Raw genomic sequence first — 24,409 nt, 5'->3', positions numbered from 1 at the left:
CCTCTACTCTGGCTAATATGAAGAGGAGACAATAAAAGTCAACAAAGACAATAAAGTATTGAAGGGGGAGTTATAGAGTAGTGTCAGACCAAAAGAGAAAAATATGTTCTAGACAAAGAAGGAAAGAAAAGGCAGCATGTGCAGAGTTAGAGTCAAGTTAAGAAAATAAGATATATTTGGTGGGAGGCAGAGACTGAATAGTCTATGGTGGTTATAAGAGCAGAGGACTCATGGGAATAGCAGAGTGGCTGGAATGAGAGCACAAAGTAACTCAGGGTCTATAGGGGCAAGAGGATGTAATAATTCAGGACAAAAATGCCAAGATCCTGAAGCAAGGCAGGAGGGATCGGCAAGAGAATGGGTGGATAGTGGAACTGCCACATGGGTGCAGCTCAAGGACATGGGGACAAAGGAGTTGAAGGAATCGGTAACAAAGTGGTTGAAATAACAGACTACAAGGTCCAAACTGGATACAGAAAGGCATATACGTAGTCAGGAGGGAGCTGAAAGGCAAAGAACATGGGGAAAAGGAACTGGAAATCCTGGTAGGATCAAAGAAACTGTACAGAAGCAGCAAGGACATGAAAGGGCTGCGCCTGGAGCAAGGGCTCTTACACTGGGTCCATAGACCTAAGGGAAAAATTCCGGGGGTACAAACTTGAATTACACATTTATCTTTACTAAGATCTAATTAAAATCTAGCATTTCCTTCAACTATGAATGTAAGCAACAAATCGTAGTAGCATTAGCAGTTCCTGTGACTTTGTCACCAACAGAAATCACCAATATCTCCATATCCCAATACAATTGTTACAGTTATCCTGAAATACCATTCATCTTATCCCTACCTCAAAATAAGTTACTGGACTCACTGACAGATCTTGTTATGTAATGCAATAATTAAAAACCACATATTACTGTATCATAAATTTAACATCTTGATAATTATATTTCAATATAACTGATTTTCTTTCTAATCCTGAGCACTTCATGCATTTAAGAACATGATTCTGAGAAGAAGTTCATGGGCTTCAACAGACTGCCAAAGGAATCTTTGGAACAAAAACATTTAAGGACTCTAGCTTACAGGGTAGAATCCTGGAGTTTCAAGCTCTGGCGGTGGAGTATTCAGGGGATAATTGGGCCTAGGTGATAGTTGTGGGTTGAGAGGGTATACAAATGGGTAGTGAAGAGGAGGAAGTCAACGAATTGTGCAGACAGGGTGTCGGGCAGATTACCCACACAGACTCTGAATTACTCATTACAATCAACCTCAGGATATAGAGTGGGGGAAAAAAAAAAAAGACTGTGAGGCAGTTTGCAAAATCTGATGATGGCAGAGCATTACCAAAAGGTTGACCATGATGTGGCTTAAGGGAAAATAGACATTATAAGCCCACATAAGGAGGAGTTTTATACTGAGAAGCTAAGTATCAGGTCACTGGTCCTCTTCTCTTTGTTCCATCTTTTCTCAACATCCAAAAATATGCTTCTTTGCCTTGTTCTACTCTGCCCCTCCAAAGTATTCTCCATTCCAACTCCCCTGTTTCTAAGTAAACAGGGCCTGCTATGACTTAAATTTGTCACTCAAAAAGGATGTGCTAGAAACTTAATCCCCAATGCACCAGTGTTGAGAGGTGGGGCCTAATGGGAGGTGTTTAGGTCAGGAGGACTCCACTCTCAAGAATGAGTTAATGCAGATTATAGAGACCATCCTGGCTAACACAGTGAAACCTTGTTTCTACTAAAAATACAAAAATTAGCCAGGCATGGTGGCGGGCACCTGTAGTCCCAGCTACTGGGGAGGCTGAGGCAGGAGAATGGTGTGATCCCAGGAGGCGGAGCTTGCAGTGAGCCAAGATCGCACCACTGCGCTCCAGCCTGGGCGACAGAGCGAGACTCTGTCTCAAAAAAAAAGAAAGAAAGAAAAAAATACATAAATCAGTTGGGCATAGTGGCATGCACCTGTACTCCCAGCTACTCAGGAGGCTGAGGCAGGAGAATCACTTGAACCCGGGATACGGCAGTGGCAGTGAGCTGAGATCACACTACTGCACTCCAGCCTGGGCAACAGAGCAGAGACTCCGTCTCAAAAAAAAAAAAAAAAAAGCGGGGAAGGGATGTGGATCTGTAGCTTCTTCCCAGGTCTACTGCACTGCTAATGCCCTGCAATCAGACTGGGCTCTAGTCCCAGCTCTGCCACCTAGGAGATTGTGTGTGCGATCTGAGGTAAGTTGCTGCACTACTAAGCCTCCCTCATCTATAAAAAAAAAAAAAGGGTGAAAACACTTCCACCTTGCTGACTTCACAAGATAGTTATAAAGATCAAATAATAATGATATCAAATTACTCTCTAGACTATCAGCACTGTACCATTATTGTTATTTTAACTACACTGCAAGAGTGAAAAAAAATAATGTTATGAGCATCAAAGATATGCCCAAATCATGGTCATCCTATTGTGCAGTCAGAAAAACCAAATACTCGAAGCTGTAGGGAATTACTAGGAAACTATTTATTTACAGAAAAGCACTTGGGAAAGAGTACAAATAGTAAAACTATCCATGTAGGCACACACATCTCAAGTAACACAGACGAGGAAGTACTCACAAAAAGTGCTCAAAGCAAAAAAATCACTGGTTTTGATGGGTAAGATTTTCTAATAGGTAAAACGAATTGAGTTTTAAAGAAAGAAATGGAGAAGCATATTTTCTCTTTGTTATCTTTTATTTTTTTGAGACAGGGTCTCACTCTGTCACCCAGGCCGGAGTGCCATGGCGTAATTTTGGCTCATTGCAACCTCTACCTCCTGGGTTCAAGCGATTCTCCCCCGTCAGCCTCATAAGTAGCTGGGACTACAAGTGCACACCACCACACCCTGCAAATTTTTAAAAAATTTTTTGTAGAGACAGAGTTTCATCATGTTGCCCAAGCTTCTCTTCATATTTTAAATGGTTTCCCAAGACCAAAAGATGCACCAGTTTTATCATTTTGTCATTTAAGCCTAGTTCAATTCCACTTCCTCCAGAAGGCCTACTATATCCACCAGATGCATTTTTTTTTTTTTTTTTTTTTTGTGAGACAAGGTCTCGCTTTGTGGTCCACGCTGGAGTGCAGTGGCACGATCTCCACTCACTATAACCTCCGCCTCCTGAGTTCAAGCAATTCTCCTGCCTCAGCCTCTCGAGTAGCTGGGACTACAGGCTCACACCACTGTGCTTAGCTAATTTTTCTATTTTTTTTTTTTGTAGAGATAGGATTTCAACTTGTTGCCCAGACTGGTCTTGAACTCCTGAGCTCAGGTGATCTGCCCATCTTATAGGTACAAGCCACTGCACCTGGCCTCCAGATGCTATCTCTACACGCCTCTAGCACTTAGTGTTTACAGCTGTCATGTGACATAAGGTGACATAAAAAGTACCAACCAACATGAAGTTAGAAAAAGAAGCCTGCTGCAAAGCAGAAAGCATGTGTTTTATTTTTTGCCCTTCTTTAAGTCTAGGACCAAGAAAACCTATTAGTTAAAACTAGCCATCAAGCCTGGCGATAGGCATCTATTGGCCTCAGCTCTTGAGCCTCAACCCAAAAGGGCACTTTATCTGAATGGGTCATTTAATTACAGGTCACTTTCAGTAGCTACAAATTGTGTAAGGATTCACTTTGGTCAGTGAATAGAAGTCTAGTATTTTAAACAATGTGTTTAACACCAGAGGCATACCCTACAGGTTTAGTATACTTTCTTTTTGTTTCTGTAAAATGTTATAAGCAGATTAAAAGTTTTCTCTTCCTAAACTTTTAGTTTTGTTTTTTAAAAGAGAGACAGGGTCTTGCTCTGTTACCTAGGCTGCAGTGCAGCGGTGGAATTGTAGCTCACTGCAGCTTCAAACTCCTGGCTCCAATGATTCTCCCACCTCGGGCTCCTGAGTAGCTGGGACTACAGGCATACACCACTATGGCTAGCTAATTTTTTATTTTTTGTAAAAACCAAGTCTTGCCATGTTGCTTAGGCTGATCTCAAACTCTCAACCTCAAGTGACCCTCCAGCTTCAGCCTCCCAAAGCACTAGGATTATAAGCATAAGCCACACCAGCCTCTTTTCTGTCTTTTAGATTGTAATTTCCTGAGAGCAAAAAAGTACATTATTTTAACTTCCAACAAGTTCTGTCACTCGATAAATGTGATATATAGGAAACAAGCAAAGCACTCGGTGGGAGGGGAAGATGACCCCTACCCCCTCCCAGCCCATAGATTGCTTACCTCTTGCAGTGTCAACAAAGTATTAAGGATAGCTGGTAGTGTAGTCTGGACAACTCCAAATCTATCCTCTGTAAATGATGCTGCTACTAAGTGCGACAGACCTCAAGGGAAAAAAGAAAAAAAGGTTAAAAGTGAATCAAAATTAGGCAAAACTATTTGAAATACATCTATTTTAGGAAGGATTAATATTCTGAATATAAAAAGAAATAAAGGCTGGGCATGGTGCCTCACACCTGTAATCCTAACACTCTGGGAGGCTGAGGTGGGCAGATCGCTTAAACCCAGGAGTTAGAGACGAGCCTGGGCAACATGGTGAAACCCCTTCTCTACAAAAAATACAAAATTAGCCAGGTGTGGCACCACAAACCTATAGTCCCAGCTACTCGGGAGGCTGAGGTGGGAGGATTACTTGAGCCCAGGAGGCAGAGGTCGAAATTAGCAAAGATCACACCACTGCACTCCAGCCTGGGCAACAGAGTGGGACTGTCTCGAAAATAAAAAGTAAAAATAAATAAATAAATAAATAAATAAAGAGAGGAGCAATTTAATACAAAAATGGGCAAAAAAAATCGGAATAGGCACTGAAAAAAGTACTTAACTGCATTAGTTATGAATAAAATAACAGTCTCTGGCTTTACATTCTATTAGGAAGAAAATTTTAAAAATAATATAGTGTTGGGAAATGATATGTGCCAGGAAAAAAAAAAGAAACATGTGGTAAGGGCATACAGCTGTGAGGGTGATACTTTTCAGAGAATGGTCAGCAAAGGCCTCTGAGCATCATTTAAGCACTGAGAAGGCTGTATCTATATGATGAAAAGAAACAGCTCTTTAACAACTAAGTTTTCATTAACATAAGTTAACATAAGTTAAAAACAATCTATCTGTTGCACTTTTTTGAAGTAGAGAAAGATATAAAAGAATCCAGGCTTGACAGCCTGGGCAATATAGCAAGACCCTGTCTCTATACAAAAAATATAAAACTTAGCTGAGTGTGGTGGCATGCACCTGTAGTCCAAACTACTCAGGAGGACTGCATGAGCCCAGGAGTTCAAGGTTGCAGTGAGCTATGATCATGCCATTGAACTCCACCTTGGGAAACACAGCAAGACTCCATCTCTTAAAACAAACAACCAAAAAGACTAAGTGTGGTGGCTCACACCTGTAATCTCAGCACTTCAGGAGGTCAAGACAGGAAGATGACTTGAGCCCAGGAGTTCGAGGCCAGACTGGATAATCTCGTCTCTATAAAAAAAAATTTTTTTTTTTTTTTTTTTTGAGAAGGAGTTGCGCTCTGTTACCCGGGCTGGAGTGCAGTGGCGTGATACCGGCTCACTGCAGCCTCCACCTCCCAGGTTCAAGTGATTCTCCTGTCTCAGCCTCCCGAGTAGCTGGGATTACAGGCGCATGCCAGCATGCCTAGCTAATTTTTGTGTTGTTAGTAGGGAAGGGGTTTCACCATGCTGGCCACGCTGGTCTCGAACTCCTGACCTCAGGTGATCCACCTGTCTCAGCCTCTCCAAAGTGCTGGGATTACAGGCGTGAGACACTGCAACTGGTCAAAAAAATTTTTTTAAAACAAAAATCAACAGGGCGTGGTGGTGTGCAACCGTGGCCCCAGCTACTCAGGAGGCTGAGGTGGATTGCTTGAGCCCAGGAGGTCGAGGATACAGTGAGCCATGTTCATACCACTGCACTTGAGCCTGGACCAGAGCAAAACCCTGTCTCAAAAAAAAAAAAGAACCCAGGCTCAGTTTCTCTGCTTACATACAAGAAAAAATTGTGCCCAAATCGAAGTACGCCTAAATATATTTTTCAAAATGATCCACATAAAACAAAGATATAAAAACGAATCTGTACATTCAAAGACTGAGATCAAGGACCAGAACTGACCTTTCATCTTTCATGGATGATACTTCAATATTTAACTGACAGTTAAAATCACAGTTACAGTTCACAGCCATTGCTTACCTTCTAATGCCCAAATATGCATTTGGGCATCTGAAAAAACAGCCTGAATGGAGGCCTCTGGGTGCTACAAATAAAAACAAAAACATTTAAGTGAGTTCCCCTGAAAACTCCATTATTTCCTTTAATTAAATATGTAGACTATAAAACAAAAAATTCACAGCTGCCTCTCAAGAATTAAAATTTAAAATAAATTATTTTATATTTAACTTGGTAATTACTCATTTAATACAACAAAGCATTCTACCATCAACTCATTGTGTGGCTCTTGCCAAGTCTCTAAATCTCTGTGCCTCAGTTTCTAATTTAAAGTTACATATACTCAAACCACCTCGGAGGATTAGTACAAAGATCACTTAAGTGAATGGTTACAGAAACTCTTTTTAAAAAACTTGGCTAGGGCCGGACACGGTGGCTCAGGCCTGTAATCCCAGAACTTTGGGAGGCCAAGGCAGGTGGATCACGAGGTCAGGAGTTCAAGACCAGCCTGGCCAACATAGTGAAACCCCGTCTCTACTAAAAATACAAAAAATTAGCTGGGCATGATGGTAGGCGCCAGTAATCCCAGCTACTCAGGAGGCTGAGGCAGGAGAATCACTTGAGCCCGGGAGGTGGAAGCTGCAGTGAACTGAGATTGCGCCACTGCACTCTAGCCTGGGCAACAAGAGTGAAATTCCATCTCAAAAACAAAAAGAAAAAGAAAAAAAAAACAAACAAAAAACTTAGCTGAGCAGTGGCTCATGCCTATAATCCTAGCACTTTGGGAGGCCAAGGTGGGTAGATCATTTGAGGTCAGGAGTTTGAGACCAGCCTGGCCAACATGCTGAAACCCTATCTCTACTAAAAATACAAAAATTAGCTAGGTGTGGTGGCATGCGTCTGTAGTCCCAGCTATTTGGGAGTCTGAGGCAGGAGAATTGCTCGAATCCAGATGGTTGAGATTGCAGTGAGCCAAGATCACACCAGTGCATTCCAGCCTGGGATGGCCGGACATGGTGGCTCATGCATGTAATCCCAGCATTTTGGGAAGCCAAGGTGGGTGGATCACCTGAGTCAGGAGTTCGAGATCAGCCTGGCCAACACAGTGAAACCCTGTCTCTACTAAAAATACAAAAATTAGCTGGGCGTGGTGGCACATGCCTGTAGTCCCAGCTACTTGGGAGGCTGAGGCAGGAGAATCGCTTGAATCTGGGAAGCGGCAGTTGTAGTGAGCTAAGATCACGCCATTGCACTCCAGCCTAGGCGACAAGAGCGAAACTCTGAAAAAAAAAAAAAAAAAAAAAAACCAAAAATAAATAAATAAATAAAAAATAAAAATAAAAAAATTGGTCAGGCGCGGTGGCTCACGTCAGTAATCCCAGCACTTTGGGAGGCCAAGGAGGGCCAATAACCTGAGGTCAGGAGTTTGAGACCAGCCTGGCCAACATGGTAACACTCCATCTCTACTAAAAATACAGAAAATTAGCCCACGTGATGGCGCATGCCTATAGTCCCGGATACTTGGGAGGCTGCAGTGGGAGAATTGCTTGAACCCGGGAGGCAAAGGTTGCAGAAAGTCAAGATCGCGCCATTGCACTCCAGCCTGGGCGACAGAACAAGACTTCATCTCAAAAAAAAAAAAAAAAAAAAAAACCACAAAATAAAGACAACAACAACAAAACTGCCTACTTGTTATTGCTCTTAAATTGTCTACCTTCAACCCCACTCAAAGAAAAACCAACTAACCTTCGTTTAAAAAATGTTTTTATTTGTACAAATTATGGAGTACATGTGAAATTTCGTTACATGTATATAATGCATGACGATCAAGTCACGGCATTTTGGGTATCCATTACCTGAGTATAATACATTTTTGTGAACTGTAATCATCCTACTCTGGTATCAAACACTGGATTTATTCCTTCTATCTATCTGTGTATTTATACCTTTTAACCTACTTCTCTCCACCCTGCTCCTACCCTCTACCCATCCTTCCCAGTCTCTGTTATCTTTCCATTCTACTCCCATGTCATCAAATTTTTTAGCTTCCACATGTAAGAACATGCAATATTTATCTTTCTGTGCCTGACTTATTTCACTTAAGATTATGATGTCCAGCCAGGTGCAGTGGTTCACACCTTTAATCCCAGCACTTCGGGAGGCTGAGGTGGGAGGATCATGATGTCAGAAGATGGAGACCATCCTGGCTAACATGGTGAAACCCCATCTCTACTAAAAATACAAAAAATTAGCCAGGGGTGGTGGTGGATGCCTGTAGTCCCAGCTACTTGGGAGGCTGAGGCAGGAGAATGGAGTGAACCTGGGAGGCGGAGCTTGCAGTGAGCCAAGATCGCGCCGCTGTACTCCAGCCTGGGCGACACAGCAAGACTCCGTCTCAAAATATATATATATATATTATTATGTCCAATTCTATCCATGTTGCTGCAAATGACATGATTTCACGCTGCCTAACCTTCTTTAACATACCACCATGGAATAGGGTGGAACAATTTGTCCATTTTAACAAATGCTGTATTTGGTTATGTACCCAATGAAGCCTATTAAGTACCATATAACATGCCCATTAAGTTACATTTTTTAACATCAAATAGCAGCACTGTCTATAACTTATCATATAACGGATCCACTTGCAAAACTAGGATCAAAATTAGCCTTTCACTTTCAAGAAAACAGGAGATCTTGGTCACCATGTGGTCTGCCACTTCCTGTCTCTGTGCCCTTAGGCTAGCTACCTGACTCCTCTGGGCCCACCATCACACCTGGCTACTTTTTATCTGTAAAATGAATACATATCTCACAGGAATGCTGTTAGAATTAAACGAGGGAACTGAAGCGAAAACAGAGTATGGCACACATAAGACACTCACGGTGAGTTATTTTCCCCTTCTTTTAAAATCAAGCACTGAAGTAAAACTTCAGACAAACCCTCTTCCTTTTGGTGGAAGACAAGACACCTTCCACCAAAGGTGGAAGGAAGACAAGACACCTTCCTCTAATGGGTAGCCCAGAGTGGATTATTTTTTGGTAAAGGTTAATGGCTAGCTGGGTGGATCGTCCCTTCCACCATAGTGGAAAAGCAGTTTCAAGCCCCTGAAATGACTGTGTTATGTGTTATCCATATTCTGTCAGGGTTGCTTAGACCTCTTTTTCCACCAGAGTATGACTCCCAAATAATAAATATAACAGATGCCAATATAAGCTTTCACTTGAAGGTATTAATGGAGTGAGTGTGACATTAGATAATACTGCAATATCTGCAGAAAGAGAGGCTAGATTTTAAAAGCTAAAAACAAAAATTCTTTCCCCTACATAAGGGCAAAGGTTTTGCACATCAAACGATTAAAGACACAATAGCCACAGCCAGCAAAAACAGGAATGAATCTTTAGCTTCTACAACTAAGATTTTCTCTCCTGTGGCAGCTGGAACAGCGGATACACAAGCTGGGGAGTCATTTCATGTGTGGTCTGAATTATAACTTTTTATTCATCATAAATTTAACACCTGTGATATCATCATCTCTCTTTTGAACACCAAACTGGTCACTAAGATGCTAGTAGGACATGAGTCAAGAAGCACCAGATAGTCACACAAATTTGTTCACTTTGTGAAGATCGGACAGCAGGAAGGGGTCCGTGTTGCCTATTAACACAAAGCTGCCAACAGCCAAGAGACTCGAGAGGCAACTAGACAGTCAAGCTTCAGAAGCCACTGAAGTGAGATGTGTGTCTAGGGCAACTACTGTTAAAACGGAGGTTCAGTGAAGCACTATGCAAAGCTGCCTGGCTTGATAGGATTAAGCTATAAAATATTTATAAGTCAGATCCTATCTGCTACTTTATTTCATATTTCATTTCCTCCCTCCCCATTCCCAATGCTATAACCACATATTCTTACCTTACTGAAAAAATACATTATCAGCACCCGTTTTGACAAGAAATTCTTAACCTGAGTTGGAAAAAGGGAAGAATGAACACATTTACCTTTTAAATTCCATTCTAATATAACACATTTCCTAGTTCTTCCAGACACTAACTTAAATAAAAAAATGAAACACTTCACATCTTGTGGGCAAAGAATAATAATATTTAAACAATACACCATGTAACTAAATACCTTTGTACTATAAATTGGATAACCAAGCTGAGCCAACTAACCTAAACTGTATTCCCATGTATACACATTTAACCCCCAAATTAGAGGCCTGACATTAAAAAAAAGAAAAAAAAAAAAATTCTAAGTGATTTTGGTGAAATTTTTTTCTTTTCTTTTTTTTTTATTTCAGAAACAGGGTCTCGCTTTGTCACCCAGGCTGGAGTGCAGTTATATGATCACAGTTTACTGCCACCTCAAATTCCTGGGCTCAACAGATTGTCCCATCTCAGCCTCCTGGGTAGCTGGGACTACAGGCATACCACCATGCCTGGTTAATTTTTAAATGTTTTTGTACAGACAGGGTCTCACCATCTTGCCCAGGCTGGTCTCAAACTCCTGGGCTCAAGCAGTCCTCTCACCTCAGCCTCCCAAAGTGCTAGGATTACAGACTGGAGATATTTTTCAAGGCCATATTATTTCTCAATTCTCTATAACTGTCCTGCCCTTTAACCTCTTAATACCCCAAAAAAGAGTATGTTTCTCTCACAGGGAAAAAAAATCTTGTTTTTTGAGACACGGTCTCACTCTATCACCCAGGCTGGAGTGCAGTGGCATATTCATAGCTCACTGCAACCTCTGCTTTCTGGGCTCAGGTGATTCTCCTACCTCAGGCTCCCAAGTAGCTAGGACTACAGGAATGCACCACCACGCCCAGCTAAATTTTGTAGTTTTAGTAGAGATTTTTTTTTCCATGTTGCCCATGTTGCCCACGTTTTGCCATGTTGCCCATGCTGGTCTCGAATTCCCGGGCTCAAGCAATGCTCCCACTTCAGCATCGCAAAGTGCTGAGATTACAGGAAAAAAAATATCTTAAGACATAAAGTAGTTTTCCACTAGTTGACAATCCCGGGGGAAAAAATGTTCTTAGTATCAGCTAAAAGCTAACCAAACTAACTTAAAAGTGAATCTGCTCCTACAATACTCTCACCCAAAGCTGCATGACTACTCAGAAGGCTGCAGTAAGCAGCACATGTCTGGTTGGGTAAAAGTGACACGGCAGTACTAATGGCATCTAGAGCCATATGGGATCCTGAAGTTTATAAAATGCCTTTAACCATTAATTCCCTATTAATAAAGTCATTCCATCAGCAAACATGTTATAATTTCTCCCGACTGGGCGTGGTGGCTCGCTCCTGTAATTCCAACACTTTATGAGGCTCAGGCAGGATGACTGCTTGAGGCCAAGAGTTTGAGATCAGCCTGGGCAACATAGCAAGACTGTGTCTCTACAAAAAACAAAAATTAAAAAAATTAGCCAGGCATGGTGCCATGCACCTGTAGTCCCAGCTACCCAGGAGGCTGAGGTGGGAGGATCACTTGAGCCCGGGAGTTCAAGGCTGCAGTGTAGCCATGACCATTACCACTGCACTCCAGCCTGAGCAACAGACAGACCAAGAACCCATCTCAAATTTTTAAAAAAGTTCCTTGACCCCTCAATTCCTCGCGGCTATTGCCCCATTTTTCTGCTCCACTTACAACAAACTCCTTGAAAAATGTGGCTTTTCTTGTGGTCTCCAATTCGTCTACCAATCTCTCCTGAACTCATGCATTTTGGCTTTTGTCCGCACTACTCCAGCCAACAACCCTTGTCAAGGACTCAGTGACCTCCGCATTTCTAGCTCAACAGTTAATTCTCAGCTTCCGCCCAGGCTACCCATCAGCAGCATCTGACACTTCCACCTCCTCCTCCTTGAAACTCTTTCTTTCCTTGGTTTCCTACCCACCTCAGAGGCTGCTCCTCAGTCTCCGTGCTATTCTTCATCTCCCAGACCTTTAGTCATTGGAGGGCCCTTTTCTTGGATATCTCTTTTCTTCTGTATCTACATTCAAGAGTTTGCATCGAGTCTCATGGCTTTGAATACTATCTATACTCTAAAAACTTCCAAAGTTACATTTCTAGCCCAGAACTTTCCCCTACACTACTGCTATATGCCTAATTTCTTACTTGGTATTTTCACCTGGCTGTCTCATAGGTATCTCAAAATTGGCATGTCCAAAATCAAACTCCTGATTTCCCTCCCCTCACCTCTATCAAATTTCCTTCTCCAGAAACATCAGTAAATTCCAACTCAATAAATTGCAACTATATTATTCCAGATCTTCAGGCCAAAAACCTTAACAGTTAACACTATTTCTAGTATACACCACAACCAAACCATAAGCTAATCCTATTCCATCTACCTTAAAATACATACCTAGACCTTGACCACATCTTACAGCCCCCACCACAACCACTCAGGTCACAGATACCACCATCTCCCACTAGATTACTGCAACAGCCTTAACTGAGCTTCCACACCTACCTTGCAAGAGTTTAGTACCAACACAGCCCCTAGAGTAGCACTTTCAAAATGTAAGTTACATCATATCATTCTTGTGGGCAAGACCATACAGTGGCTTTCCATCCCACTCAGAGATGAAGCCAGTCTTTACTACAGCCAATGGACCCAGTGAGCCCTGGGTGCCTGTTACCTTTCTGATCTTATCACCCACTTACCACTGTCCCCTCACTTACTCTGCTCCAGCCACACTGGTATCCACATTGTTCTTCACACAAGCCAAGTCCATTCCCATCTCAGATCCACTGGGCTGCTCCCTGCCCTCCCTTCAGGTCTCTGATCAATCATTGCCTTATCAGTGAGACTTCCCCTTATCACTCCACATAAAATGATACCCACTCCCCTAGGAACTCTCTATCTTCCTTGCTCTATTTTTCTAGATAAGACTTAAGATATTTCAAATGTCTTCCTTCTTATGCATATTTTCCATATCTTGAATATGACCTACTGAGATGCATCTTACAGTCAATAGCATGTCATGGTTTAAGGTATCATTTTTTTCTTAATAGTACATAAGTCTTAAAATTAATGATATTTTATATTTCAGAGAAACAGAATATAATACATTTGCTTACTCACTGATTTCCCCTCACTCGAATGTAAATATTACATGGGCAAGGACTCTGTTTTGTTTGCTTTTTTCCCAGTGCCTAAAAGTATACCTTGGATATATAAAGAACTCAAATATTTCTTACATGAAATAATTCACAGATTATCAGGTTAAGCCATATGAAATTACAATGTATATAGCTCAAACCAGTCAAATACTGGCTGTTTCATTTGAGTCAACTTAATACATGATGCATCAAAAGAAAAACCCTTATTATTCCTGATGACTTACGCATGTGAGATCCCTAATGTTCTCAATTTTACATGCAAATATACATCCTATAACCATATCATCCTACCTGTTCACGTTTATTCTGAATCCATGAATAAATCACACTGGGCTGTCTCATTGTCTTACCCTCAGCACTAATAGAGGTAGATGGAGAAGGATTAGAAAATTCAGTCATTTGCTGATCTATTTTTAAAAAAGAAAAGGCAAGATAAGAACTTAGGCTGTCTGATCCTCTGCAACTATGACATTTAAAATCTTAGAAAATATATAATTCTCACCAGAAGCTGATGTCCATAATCTTGGCCCCCTTCTTATTAGCTGAGGACTTTGCGGTGACCCATAGCAAGTGTTTACATCAAAAATTCCAGCCATCCGATTCATTACACTAGAGCCAAATGGGGTCCCAAGGGGACTCACAACTTCAGGTGTAGACAATTTTGAAGAAAACAGTGATGTTTTAACTAATGGTGGCACTGAAGGCCGAAGCATCTGGCTAGATTTTGGTATCTGAAAAGTAGTTTCTTCTGTAAAAGAACAGATCCAGTGCTGAAGAGGCAATCTGATCCAAGCAGGCTAGCAGCAATGCTTTCAAATTTTACACATACCAAATTTTTGTTTAACGCATTTACCCAAAGCTCAGTAGATTGTTTCCATTTAGGATTACAGTCTCAAGATTCAGATTTTACTACTGCAATTCAAGCTCCACTCCAAGAGCTTTATATATCTTCTTCTGTCAGACTGATATAGTCTCTCGTTTTTTTCCCCCTCCATGAATATCTTCATCTTCAAGGTCAGTTTATCTAACTTTAAGCAATTTTGAATGAACTCATCAATTCACATTTTATTTCTAATTGGCAACATTAATTACTGCATTAGAATCCATCCAGTTTTACTGCATTACTATTTTAAGTATTACTTGACTGAACAAACAAATCTATATTGTGAACATATACAGGAAAAAAATATTAACCTTACCCCATTTTCTCCAAAGTTTTTTCCTTTCCTTTCCTTTTTCTTTTCCTTTTCTTTTATTTGAGTCAGGATCTTGCTCTGTAGCCCAGACTGCAGTGCAGTGGTGTAATCTCGGCTCACTGCAGCCTCAAATTCCGGGGCTCCAGCGATCCTCCCACCTCAGCCTCCTGAGCAGCTAGGACTACAGGCACACGCTGCCATGCCTGGCTAATTTTTTAATTTTTTGTAGAGACAGTTTCGCCATGTTTCCCAGGTTGGTCTTGAACTCCTAGGCTCAAGGAATCCTCCTTCACTGGCCTCCCAAATGCTAGAATTACAGGCATGAGCCACCACACCTGGCCTGAAAGTTCTTTCAAGTTAACAAAAGTCACACCAAAGGCTAATTTGCCCAGAATATCTATAAATCTGATCTGTAAACAACTTTTTCAAAAGTCATCTTATGATTCTCCAATTTAGTAATAGAGTCTGTTATATAAAAACAAAGGAACTTTTCTTGCCACTCCAGCACAAACCACAAAAACAAATACACTGCATTAGGATTCCATCTTCTTTTTTTTGTTTGTTTTTGAGATGGAGTCTCACTCTGTGGCCAGGCTGGAGTGCTGTGGGTGGCACAATCTTGGCTCACTGCAACCTCCGACTCCCTGGTTCAAGTGAATCTCCTGCCTCAGCCTCCCAAGTAGCTGGGAATACAGGCATGCACAACCATGTCCAGCTAATTTTCGTACGTTTTAGTAGAGACGGGGTTTCACCATGTTGGCCAGGATGGTTTCGACCTCGTGACCTCATGATCTGCCTGCCTCAGCCTCCCAAAGTGCTGAGATTACATATGTGAGCCACCTCGCCCAGCTGGATTCCATCTTCTTAATAAAACTACCATAAGAAATGTAAGAAATTAAAAATCCCAAGTACCAAATTTTCATTATACGACTTTTCTCTCTCTTTTTTTTTTTTCCTTAAGAAGGAGTCTCATTCTGTTGCCCAGGCTGGAGTGCAGTGGCATGATCTCGGCTCACTGCAACCTACACCTCCCGGGTTCAAGTGATTCTCCTGCCTCAGCCTCCTGAGTTGCTGGGACTATAAGTGTGCAACACCATGGCCAGCTAATTTTTATATTTTTAGTAGAGACGGTGTTTTGCCATATTGGCCAGGCTAGTCTCAAACTCCTGACCTCAAGTGATCCGCCTGCTTCGGCCTCCCAAAGTGCTGGCTGGCATTACAGGTGTAAGCCACCACAACTGGCCCATTATTCGACTTTTTAGAAGTTAATGGAAATTAGAAATCTTTGAAAAATTAATTTAAAAATTAAGACGGGCCGGGCGCGGTGGCTCAAGCCTGTAATCCCAGCACTTTGGGAGGCTGAGACGGGCGGATCACAAGATCGGAAGATAGAGACCATCCTGGCTAACACGGTGAAACCCCGTCTCTACTAAAAAAATACAAAAAAACTAGCCCGGTAAGGTGGCGGGTGCCTGTAGTCCCAGCTACTCGAGAGGCTGAGGCAGGAGAATGGCGTAAACCCGGGAGGCGGAGCTTGCAGTGAGCTGAGATCCAGTCACTGCACCCCAGCCTGGGCGACAGAGTAAGACTCCGACTCAAAAAAAAAAAATTAAGACTGGAGTTTTTAAGAGTTTTACAATTATTCCTCAAAAATGGCTGAGTGATGGTATATGACAAAAACTTACAATAATGAATGCTCCATATTTGATCAGACTCATGATCTACCCAACTCAGAATTACAATTATCTTTCTAACATGCTAATTTGATGGAACTAGCCTATTCAAAGTTCTCCAATGGCTCCATATCCCTATAGAATAAAATCTAAATTTTTTTTTGTCGCAAATGAGGCTTCCTTTCATCATCAAACATCATCTTACCCAATCAGACTCCTTTTCGACAGATTTCCTTTTGGCAGTTATATTGCATCATTATTTGTGTGCCTTCCACTAAAAGGTCAGATCCAAGAGTGTTTTTCATCCGTGATTCCCTGGCTTCTAGCACACTGCTTGGTATGCAGTAGGAATTCAGTAACTATTTGCTGAATAGAGGAATGCTGATCTGAAAGTTGACTAACATCTGAAACACTCTCAAACCTTTGAAAATTTGACATGTGTGAATTTATTTAAATCATTTTTCATATGTAATCTATTTGTTTTGGGGCTATGACCCCACCAGAGTAATGACTTTGAAACTCGATGAGTTTGCTTTGATCCATATAGTGATTTTTTAGTATCAAGATTAGTTGCCAATGTTTAAAAACTGAAAGACTTCACCTCAAAATTTTGAGATTTCAGGCTTCTCTTTTTTAAAAAGACGGGAAGTTCATAAATGGGATCCAAAGTCTCATATGGGAACAATGAAGCAGGGCTAACCAACAGCTTCCCCACTTCAGATGAAGCCTGTCCTGGCAGGTTCACCACTGTCCTCACCCAGCCAGTTTCACCCATTTTCACTAAATGCCTGGCTCCAAGACACGTGAAACATTAAGTCCTTTTATCAGTCTTACATTCACAGATGTCTTCTACTTAAGGGATTTGGTGAACAAGACAGGTTCCTCCACCTCTACTTCCTCTCAGCTTTTGTCTTTTAAATGGAGGGGGTACTAACATTATGCCCCACTCCCAAATCACCCAATCGTCTCAGCTGCTCTTCTCTGGGACAGCAACTTTTTGTCTCTGGGCTACTGCAACCAGAACAGCATCGAATATTATCTGCGAAAATTCACCTGGCTTTGTACTAAAGTAAGCTGAAGTCTCCTATTTAGTAGCCATCATTTTGGTAGTGTTTTTAATGCTAACACCACACTGAACTTAATTTGTTTCAAATTTACCGATGAAAAACTGCACATACTTAAGAGTGTACAATGTGATATCTTGGGCTTAATTTTTTCAATCTACAATGACACCCAGGTCTTTTTTTTGGTTCAGTATGAGATGCCATGTTGGATCAATTTTCCCTAAAAATATACACCTCACACTCATATAAGTATCCTTAGATTAACCACGGTCATCTCTCTCTTTTTTTTTTTTGAGACAGAGTCTCGCTGTGTCGCCAGGCTGGAATGCAGTGATGCAATCTCAGCTCACTGCAAACTCCGCCTCCCTAGTTCAACCGATTCTCCTGCCTCAGCCTCCTGAGTAGCTGGGACTAAAGGCACATGCCACCACGCCCAGCTAATTTTTGTATTTTTAGTAGAGATGGGGTTTCACCATGTTGGCCAGGATGGTCTCAATCTCTTGACCTCGTGATCCGCCCGCCTCGGCCTCCCAAAGTTCTGGGATTACAGGCGTGAGCCACCGAGCCCAGTCTACTATGGACATCTTTCTTAGGAAATAAAATGTAAATGTCTTCCCCTCTTAGTAGTCCTAGGGATTACCTGGAGAATTTAATTTCTTAGGTTCCACTGGGTAAGATGAAGACACGCTCCCATTCGTAGCAGCAGCTTCTTGATAGAGAACCAGTTTCTGAGTCATACCATTTAAAAGATTCAAACACTCCCTTGAAATGGCTGTCCAATTGTGGGGATGTCCACCTAGGAGGTCCAAACACCAGCTTTTAAAATGTAAATAATCTTATATTCTCCTCTTGAAGTGGGGGAAAAGGTCAGTAAGAAATTCTACTTTACGCTTTGCATCAGGACCCACTTTTCTTAGTGAAGCTACTGTTTATACTCACGACATCTAATACACAGCAGGAGTTCAATGAATATTTGAATGAATTAAGTTTCCCAAAAGTCTACAAGCAAAAACTTGTTATTTTACTATTTTACCACACACATACCAAAAAAAAAAAAAAAAAAAAAAAAAAAAAAAAACTCTCAAATTGGTCGCTAAAATAAAGCCAAACACTAGATCACAGGTTGAGTGAGAAAGGCCAGGGTTACCTTACTAGCAGTATTAAACAGACTGCTATGACTGTGAACAATGAACTAAGACAATGAACACTAGGATGTCCAATGAGATGCGCCTCTATGGTCCCCAGTGACCTCTAAACTGTTGTGCCTGACCCCTGGGCTTCCTTACATTTTCACGTATATAATAGCCCCTATTTGCTGTTACATCTGTAACTCATTAATAATGATCACACTTCACACTCAGAGAGCTTACAGATCTATTATCTTATTATTTAACTTAAACTACTGTGTCCTATTCCTTTAAAAATTCCCTTATTTCTCATAGGAGATCTTTGTCTCCTAGAGTTATTATATAAAAATCAAGCAAGGTTCATTATGCATAAATAGCAGAGAAGTCCACTGAAAACCGGCTTCCCTATCCAATGTGCCAAATGATCATTCCCTCTTCACTTGGATCTCTCCTTAAACACTCCCCTCACTGCACAACTCAGAAGGAATATCACTTAACCTACAAACACACACGCACAATACTCTATCACTAGGCCTCAGGATATTTTGTACTACTGTAATTTGAGTACACTAGGAACTGTGTAACCATCCAATTAAATTTCTGTTTGTTTGTTTTTGTGATGGAGTCTTGCTCTGTTGCCCAGGCTGGAGTGCAGTGGTGGGATCTCAGCTCACTGCAACCTCTGCCTCCTGGGTTCAAGCAATTCTCCTGCCTCAGCCTCCCGAGTAGCTGGGATTATAGGTGTGCAACACCATGCCCAGCTAATTTTTGTATTTTTAGTACAGACAGGGTTTCACCATGTTGAAACTCCTGACCTCAGATGATGCTCCCACCTCAGCCTCCCAAAGTGCTGGGATTACAGACGTGAGCCGCACCCAGCCAATTAAATTTTATTATGTGCTAGAATGCACACTCTGGCAGAGCAAATGCCACCCTTTTATGGTTTACCTGAATCTCTGGTAAAAAAACATTTACAGTATAGAATTCCCAGGTTAACTCAAATCTGATAGAAAAGCACTGTTATAGCTAATTTTCCACAGTATCAGTTCTGGGTTTCTCATGCTACTAAAAGGAGAGTGGTTCCAGTCAATTATATTTTTATATAACTGGATTTTATTTCCATATAACATTTAACTGTAGAAGGTTTATTATCCGGTGTTTTATCTGGTAATTCGCAAGCTTGGCAAAATACCGAAGAAATCATTAAAAAGAAGATGAAAAGCTGGATGGGTGTACTGGCTCGCAACTGTAATTCTAACACTTTGGGAGGCCAAGGCAGGAGAACTGCTTGACCCCAGGAGTTCAAGGTCAGCCTGGGAAACACGGCAAGACTATGTTTCAACAAAACGTTTAAAAAAATTAGCCAGGTGTTGTGGTGCACACCTGGTGTGCACCTATAATACCAGCTACTTGAAAAGCTGAGGCGAGAAGATCATATGAGCCCAGGAGTGATACTGTGAGACTCTGTCTCTTAAAAAATACAAAAGAAAAGCTACCCAGGTTCTGTTTCCCACCGGTACCTGGGACTGGACTGTTTTCCCTCTAGGAACAACAGAGAACTGGCAAAGTCACAGTCTTCAACAGCATGGCAAGGACAGTGGATAAGTGTTTCAGAGTTGCTGACAGCATCCTTGAGTCACCATCAAATCTAGTTTCTTCCTAATTTTTTTTTAAAGGGAGGCAGAGTAGCATAGCAGAAGGAGGAGTCCTATACATGGAGCCAAATGACAGGACTCTTATTCCAATTCTGACATTAACTTTATTTAAGCCAGTCTCTGAGACTTAAATCTCCCATCTAGAGATTAGACCACCTAATTTTTAAGATCCTTCATAGCATTAAAAGTTTTAGAATTCTTTTTTGGGGTGGGGAGGGGGACAGGGTCTCACTTTGTCACCCAGGCTAGAGTGCAGGGGCGCAATCTTGGCTTACTGCAGCCTCAACCTCCTGGGCTCAAGCAATCCTCCCAGCTCAGCTCCCCAAGTAGCTGGCACTACAGGCACATGCTACCATGCTGGGCTAATTTTTTGTATTTTTTGTAGAGAAAGGGTCTTACCATGTTGCCCAGGCTGTTCTCAATTTCCTAAGCTCAAATAATCCACCTACCTTGCCCTCCCAAAGTGCTAGGATTATAGGGGTGAGCCACCATGCCCAGCCAAACTTTCAGAATTCTTAAACTGTATTTTTCTGCCCTAAAATTGTTAATGTACTGCATAATTTCTTCAGGTTAAGGAAATGAAGGAGCTGAAGGAAATAAACGCTTAAGTTATGTAAGATTTAATTCAATACTTCATTTAATGGACTCACCGACGTCTGATATTTTATTAAATACATCATTCTCATCAAAAACTTGAAGTGAATTACTTTCTACACACATATGCCTAATCAGGTCTATTACTTTTAGCAATACCTGGTTGGCTGAGGCTAAAAACTTCTTGTCTTCGTGAAGGAGAATATTGAGAAAGCAACATCAGGTCCTGCAAGGCTAAATACTAAAAGGGGGAGAAAACATATATTATTTAATTTTTTTTAACCTCTACTAAAATCTAATTGGGTTCATCATTATATATCCAAGAGGAAATTAATTAAACCTTTTCATGAAAAAAAAAAAAATCTCAGAACCATAACCTTCCTTTCTAGACTTTCAGAACTTTCCTGCCACTACCCTCCCTACCTACAACAAGTTCCAGCTACAAGGAACTACAGAATTCTCTGTGCTCTTTCCTATCTCTGTGGTGGGAAATTGAAACATCACTTCCTCCTGGAACTTTCCCTGGTTTCCCTCACACAAACATACACTCACATAGCTCTTGACCATGGCACTAACGTCATGTATTGTAATTGAATGTTTATTGTCTCATCTGATTCCACCCATCAAACTGTGCGGCCCACAAAAAAATGGAAAATCTTGCTACCACATCCAAAGGCAGTGCCTAGCACGTGATACCCATTCATTTTTTTTTTCTTTTTTGTTTTTGAGACAAAGTCTCACACTGTTGCCCAGGTTGGAGTGCAGTGGCGTGATCTCGGCTCACTGCAAGCTCCACCTTCCGGGTTCAAACGATTCTCCTGCCTCAGCCTCCCAAGTGGCTGGGACAACAGGCACGCACCAGCACACCCAATTGATTTTTGTATTTTTAGTAGAGATGGTGTTTCACCATGTTGGCCAGGCTGCTCTCGAACTCCTGACCTCAAGTGATCCACCTGTCTTGGCCTCCCAAAGTGCTGGGATTACAGCACTTTGAGACACCACGCCCGCCTGCCCTATCACTTTTTTTCTCTTTACTGAAAGTTTTCATCTTTTCCCAGGCAAACCTCTTTACTCACCCTTCAAGACACCATCCCTCTCTGAAGTTTTCTTTTATTGGTCCCAAGCAGAGTAAGAGGTCCCAATGTACTTGCCACAGTACATTTTAATTATTTTGGGTGTCTGTGTTTTCCACTAGGCTGTGCTATGTTTTATTCATCATTCTACCACAAACAACTAGCAGAGACTGATGTACCATCAAATAAATATTTGGTAAATAACCAAATGAGTAACTGATACTTTTAAGTTTCTCTAACAAATTAGTTATAATTAGTATTTAAAAGTAATTCAATTCATTTCCTTATTTGTTTATAAATTCTTTAGAGTGTGATCAAAACTGGGTTCTAACTACTTTCTTTTAGCATTTCTGTTTGTTTGTTTAGAGATGAGGTCTCACTCTGTCACCCAGGCTAAAATGCAGTAGCAGGATCACAGCTCACTGCAGTCTCCAACTCCTAAGCTCAAGGAATGCACCTGCCTGCACCTCTCAAGTAGCTGGGACCACAGGCATGTACCACCATGCCATTCAACTAATTTTTCAATTTTTGTTGAGATGAAGTCTCCCCACGTTTTCCAAGCTGGTCTTGAACTCCTGGGCTCAAGTGATCCTCTCACCTCGGCCTCCCAAGTGCTGAACACCACACTCGGCCTCTTTTAGCTCTTTCTAAAGGACCTTTTAACAGGATCACACATATTGTAGATTTAGCTTAAAATTTCAACTTGCAAATTCAATCTAAACCATTTATGCTTACTTAGATTGATTTGTAAAACTACTACAATTTCTTTAAATTCTTGATTGTAATTAGTTTTAGGATCATTACCAGCAATTCATACTTAAGGAGAGTTTACCGAATATCTATACATTACTAAGCACTATCTTTGATCACAAAAGCCAACTAATACTACAAGAGTGAAAGTTTTGATCCAGTGATCAAAAAATCAATAATATTTTGTTATGCTATCATGAACTGTTTGTGAGAAGTTAATGTAGATGACTGCACATCACTTATTTTATGCTTGGAAATATTCTGTTTCTGAATATAGAATTAACTAGCTTACACACATAGACTGTACTGTGCACCTGCATTTTAGTCACTTGGAATGAAAATTGAAAAAACAGACAGCATTAGCAAGTAGGTGATTTTTATCATACCAGTACGAGAATATTATAGGCCCTCAAAAAATACAGCTACTTAAATATGCTAAATATTAAGTTCATTGAATAAAGTTAGAGATAACTGTGTGAAGATAAGAAACACAGTATTGGTACCTTTATGATGGGAGGAGGATTGCTATTTAACACTTTTGGAAGGCACTCATCTGACCCTTCTGCAAATGGTGGTTGAACAGGAAACACATGAGCCTATCAAATATAATTAAAAACCAAAAATGATTATTTTCATGATCATCTTACATTCAATAAGCATGCACAAATTAACACTTCTTATAAAAATAGACAGCACAACCAAACTGACATATTTCGTGCTCCTTGCAAAGACAGGTTAAAGTTACATAAACCCAAATACACCATTTTTTTTTAATGTTACTTTCCCAACTTTACTAGACTCTGGTTCTGAATAACAAAAACCAATTTCACAAACAAGGATTCTCTGAAGCCACTGAAGAATACAAACCTACACAGATGGTAAAATAAAACAGAAACACTAATTTTCTAAGACAGACACTTGGATGATAAAAACAATGTAATTCTCAATCACTTAAAAAGATTTCTGTGGGAATTATCCAGAAGCTCACCTCAATTTCCAAAATCATTTCTTTAATATAAATTTTAAAACTTCCCTTCAGAAAACAAGTATCTAGGCTGGGTGTGGTGGCTCACGTCTCTAATCCCAGCACTTTAAGAGGCTGAGGGCAGATCACTTTGAGGTCAGGAGTTAGGGACCAGCCTGGCCAACATGGTAAAACCCTGTCTCTACTAAAATTAAAAAAAATTAGCCGGGCATGGTGGCACACGCCTGTAGTCCCAGCTACTCAGGAAGCTGAGGTGGGAGAATCACTTGAACCCAGGAGGCAGACATTGCAGTGAGCCGAGATCAGGCCACTGCCCTCCAGCCTGGGTGACAGAGTGAGACCCTATCGCAAAAAAAAAAAAAAAAAAAAAAAACTTACTGCCGCACATTTAAATATTTTCATAGTAGCTGTGCCAATGACATGGAAAATTAATTTAAAATTCAAATCCATTTAGTATGTACTCAGTAGAGAAATGGAAGCCCCCAGAAGACAACTAGGATGTCAATAAAGCATAGTAGCAGTCCATTCAGTTTAATTTCCAAAAATTAAGTGAATATCCACACTGTTCCTCTGGAAAAAAAAAATACCACATAAATGGTGGTTACAAATGATATGGCCCCAATAGTCTCAGAAGAGAGACCAAAAATCAACTTAGGGAAATGGTTTTGGGCGTGCTGATCAGTGTGCTCCGCTAAAAATCAACTGTGCACTCCAAAACACAAAAGTATTAACAAAAAGTATTTTAAAAAACATACCTCTGTGGCATAGATTTTGAAGAGTATCCATGAGATATACCAAGTCATCAGGAGAAAGACACCACACAGCCAGACATGGTAGAGTAGTGAGAGATTTAAGAGGCCACTCACTGTGTCAAGTGGCCTATGAACCTGCCTGTGAACGCAGAAATTACTATTAATCCTCTAGGAAAAATGCAATCTAAATATTAACACATTTAAGT

At 40.9% G+C, this 24,409-nt stretch overlaps 1 protein-coding gene across 2 annotated transcripts in view; it reads right to left on the bottom strand.

The window, feature by feature from the left end:
* NDC1 (NDC1 transmembrane nucleoporin) overlaps positions 1-24,409 on the bottom strand; it is a 68,970-nt gene that overhangs the window by 17,449 nt on the left and 27,112 nt on the right. For both annotated transcript variants that reach the window (XM_023188209.2, XM_023188218.1), the window contains 9 exons: positions 24,207-24,342; positions 22,970-23,062; positions 20,803-20,884; positions 17,908-18,063; positions 13,837-14,082; positions 13,626-13,741; positions 10,121-10,171; positions 6,229-6,292; positions 4,258-4,358 (listed from right to left, as the gene is read on the bottom strand). In XM_023188209.2, coding sequence (XP_023043977.1) covers positions 4,258-4,358; positions 6,229-6,292; positions 10,121-10,171; positions 13,626-13,741; positions 13,837-14,082; positions 17,908-18,063; positions 20,803-20,884; positions 22,970-23,062; positions 24,207-24,342 — 1,045 coding nt within the window. The remainder of the gene's footprint in view (positions 1-4,257; positions 4,359-6,228; positions 6,293-10,120; positions 10,172-13,625; positions 13,742-13,836; positions 14,083-17,907; positions 18,064-20,802; positions 20,885-22,969; positions 23,063-24,206; positions 24,343-24,409) is intronic.

Source organism: Piliocolobus tephrosceles, chromosome 1 (genome assembly GCF_002776525.5).
Source record: "Piliocolobus tephrosceles isolate RC106 chromosome 1, ASM277652v3, whole genome shotgun sequence".
In the NCBI taxonomy this organism is placed as follows: domain Eukaryota; kingdom Metazoa; phylum Chordata; class Mammalia; order Primates; family Cercopithecidae; genus Piliocolobus; species Piliocolobus tephrosceles.
Note: the sequence above shows the minus strand (reverse complement) of the source record. Positions and strands in the feature narration are given on the sequence as shown.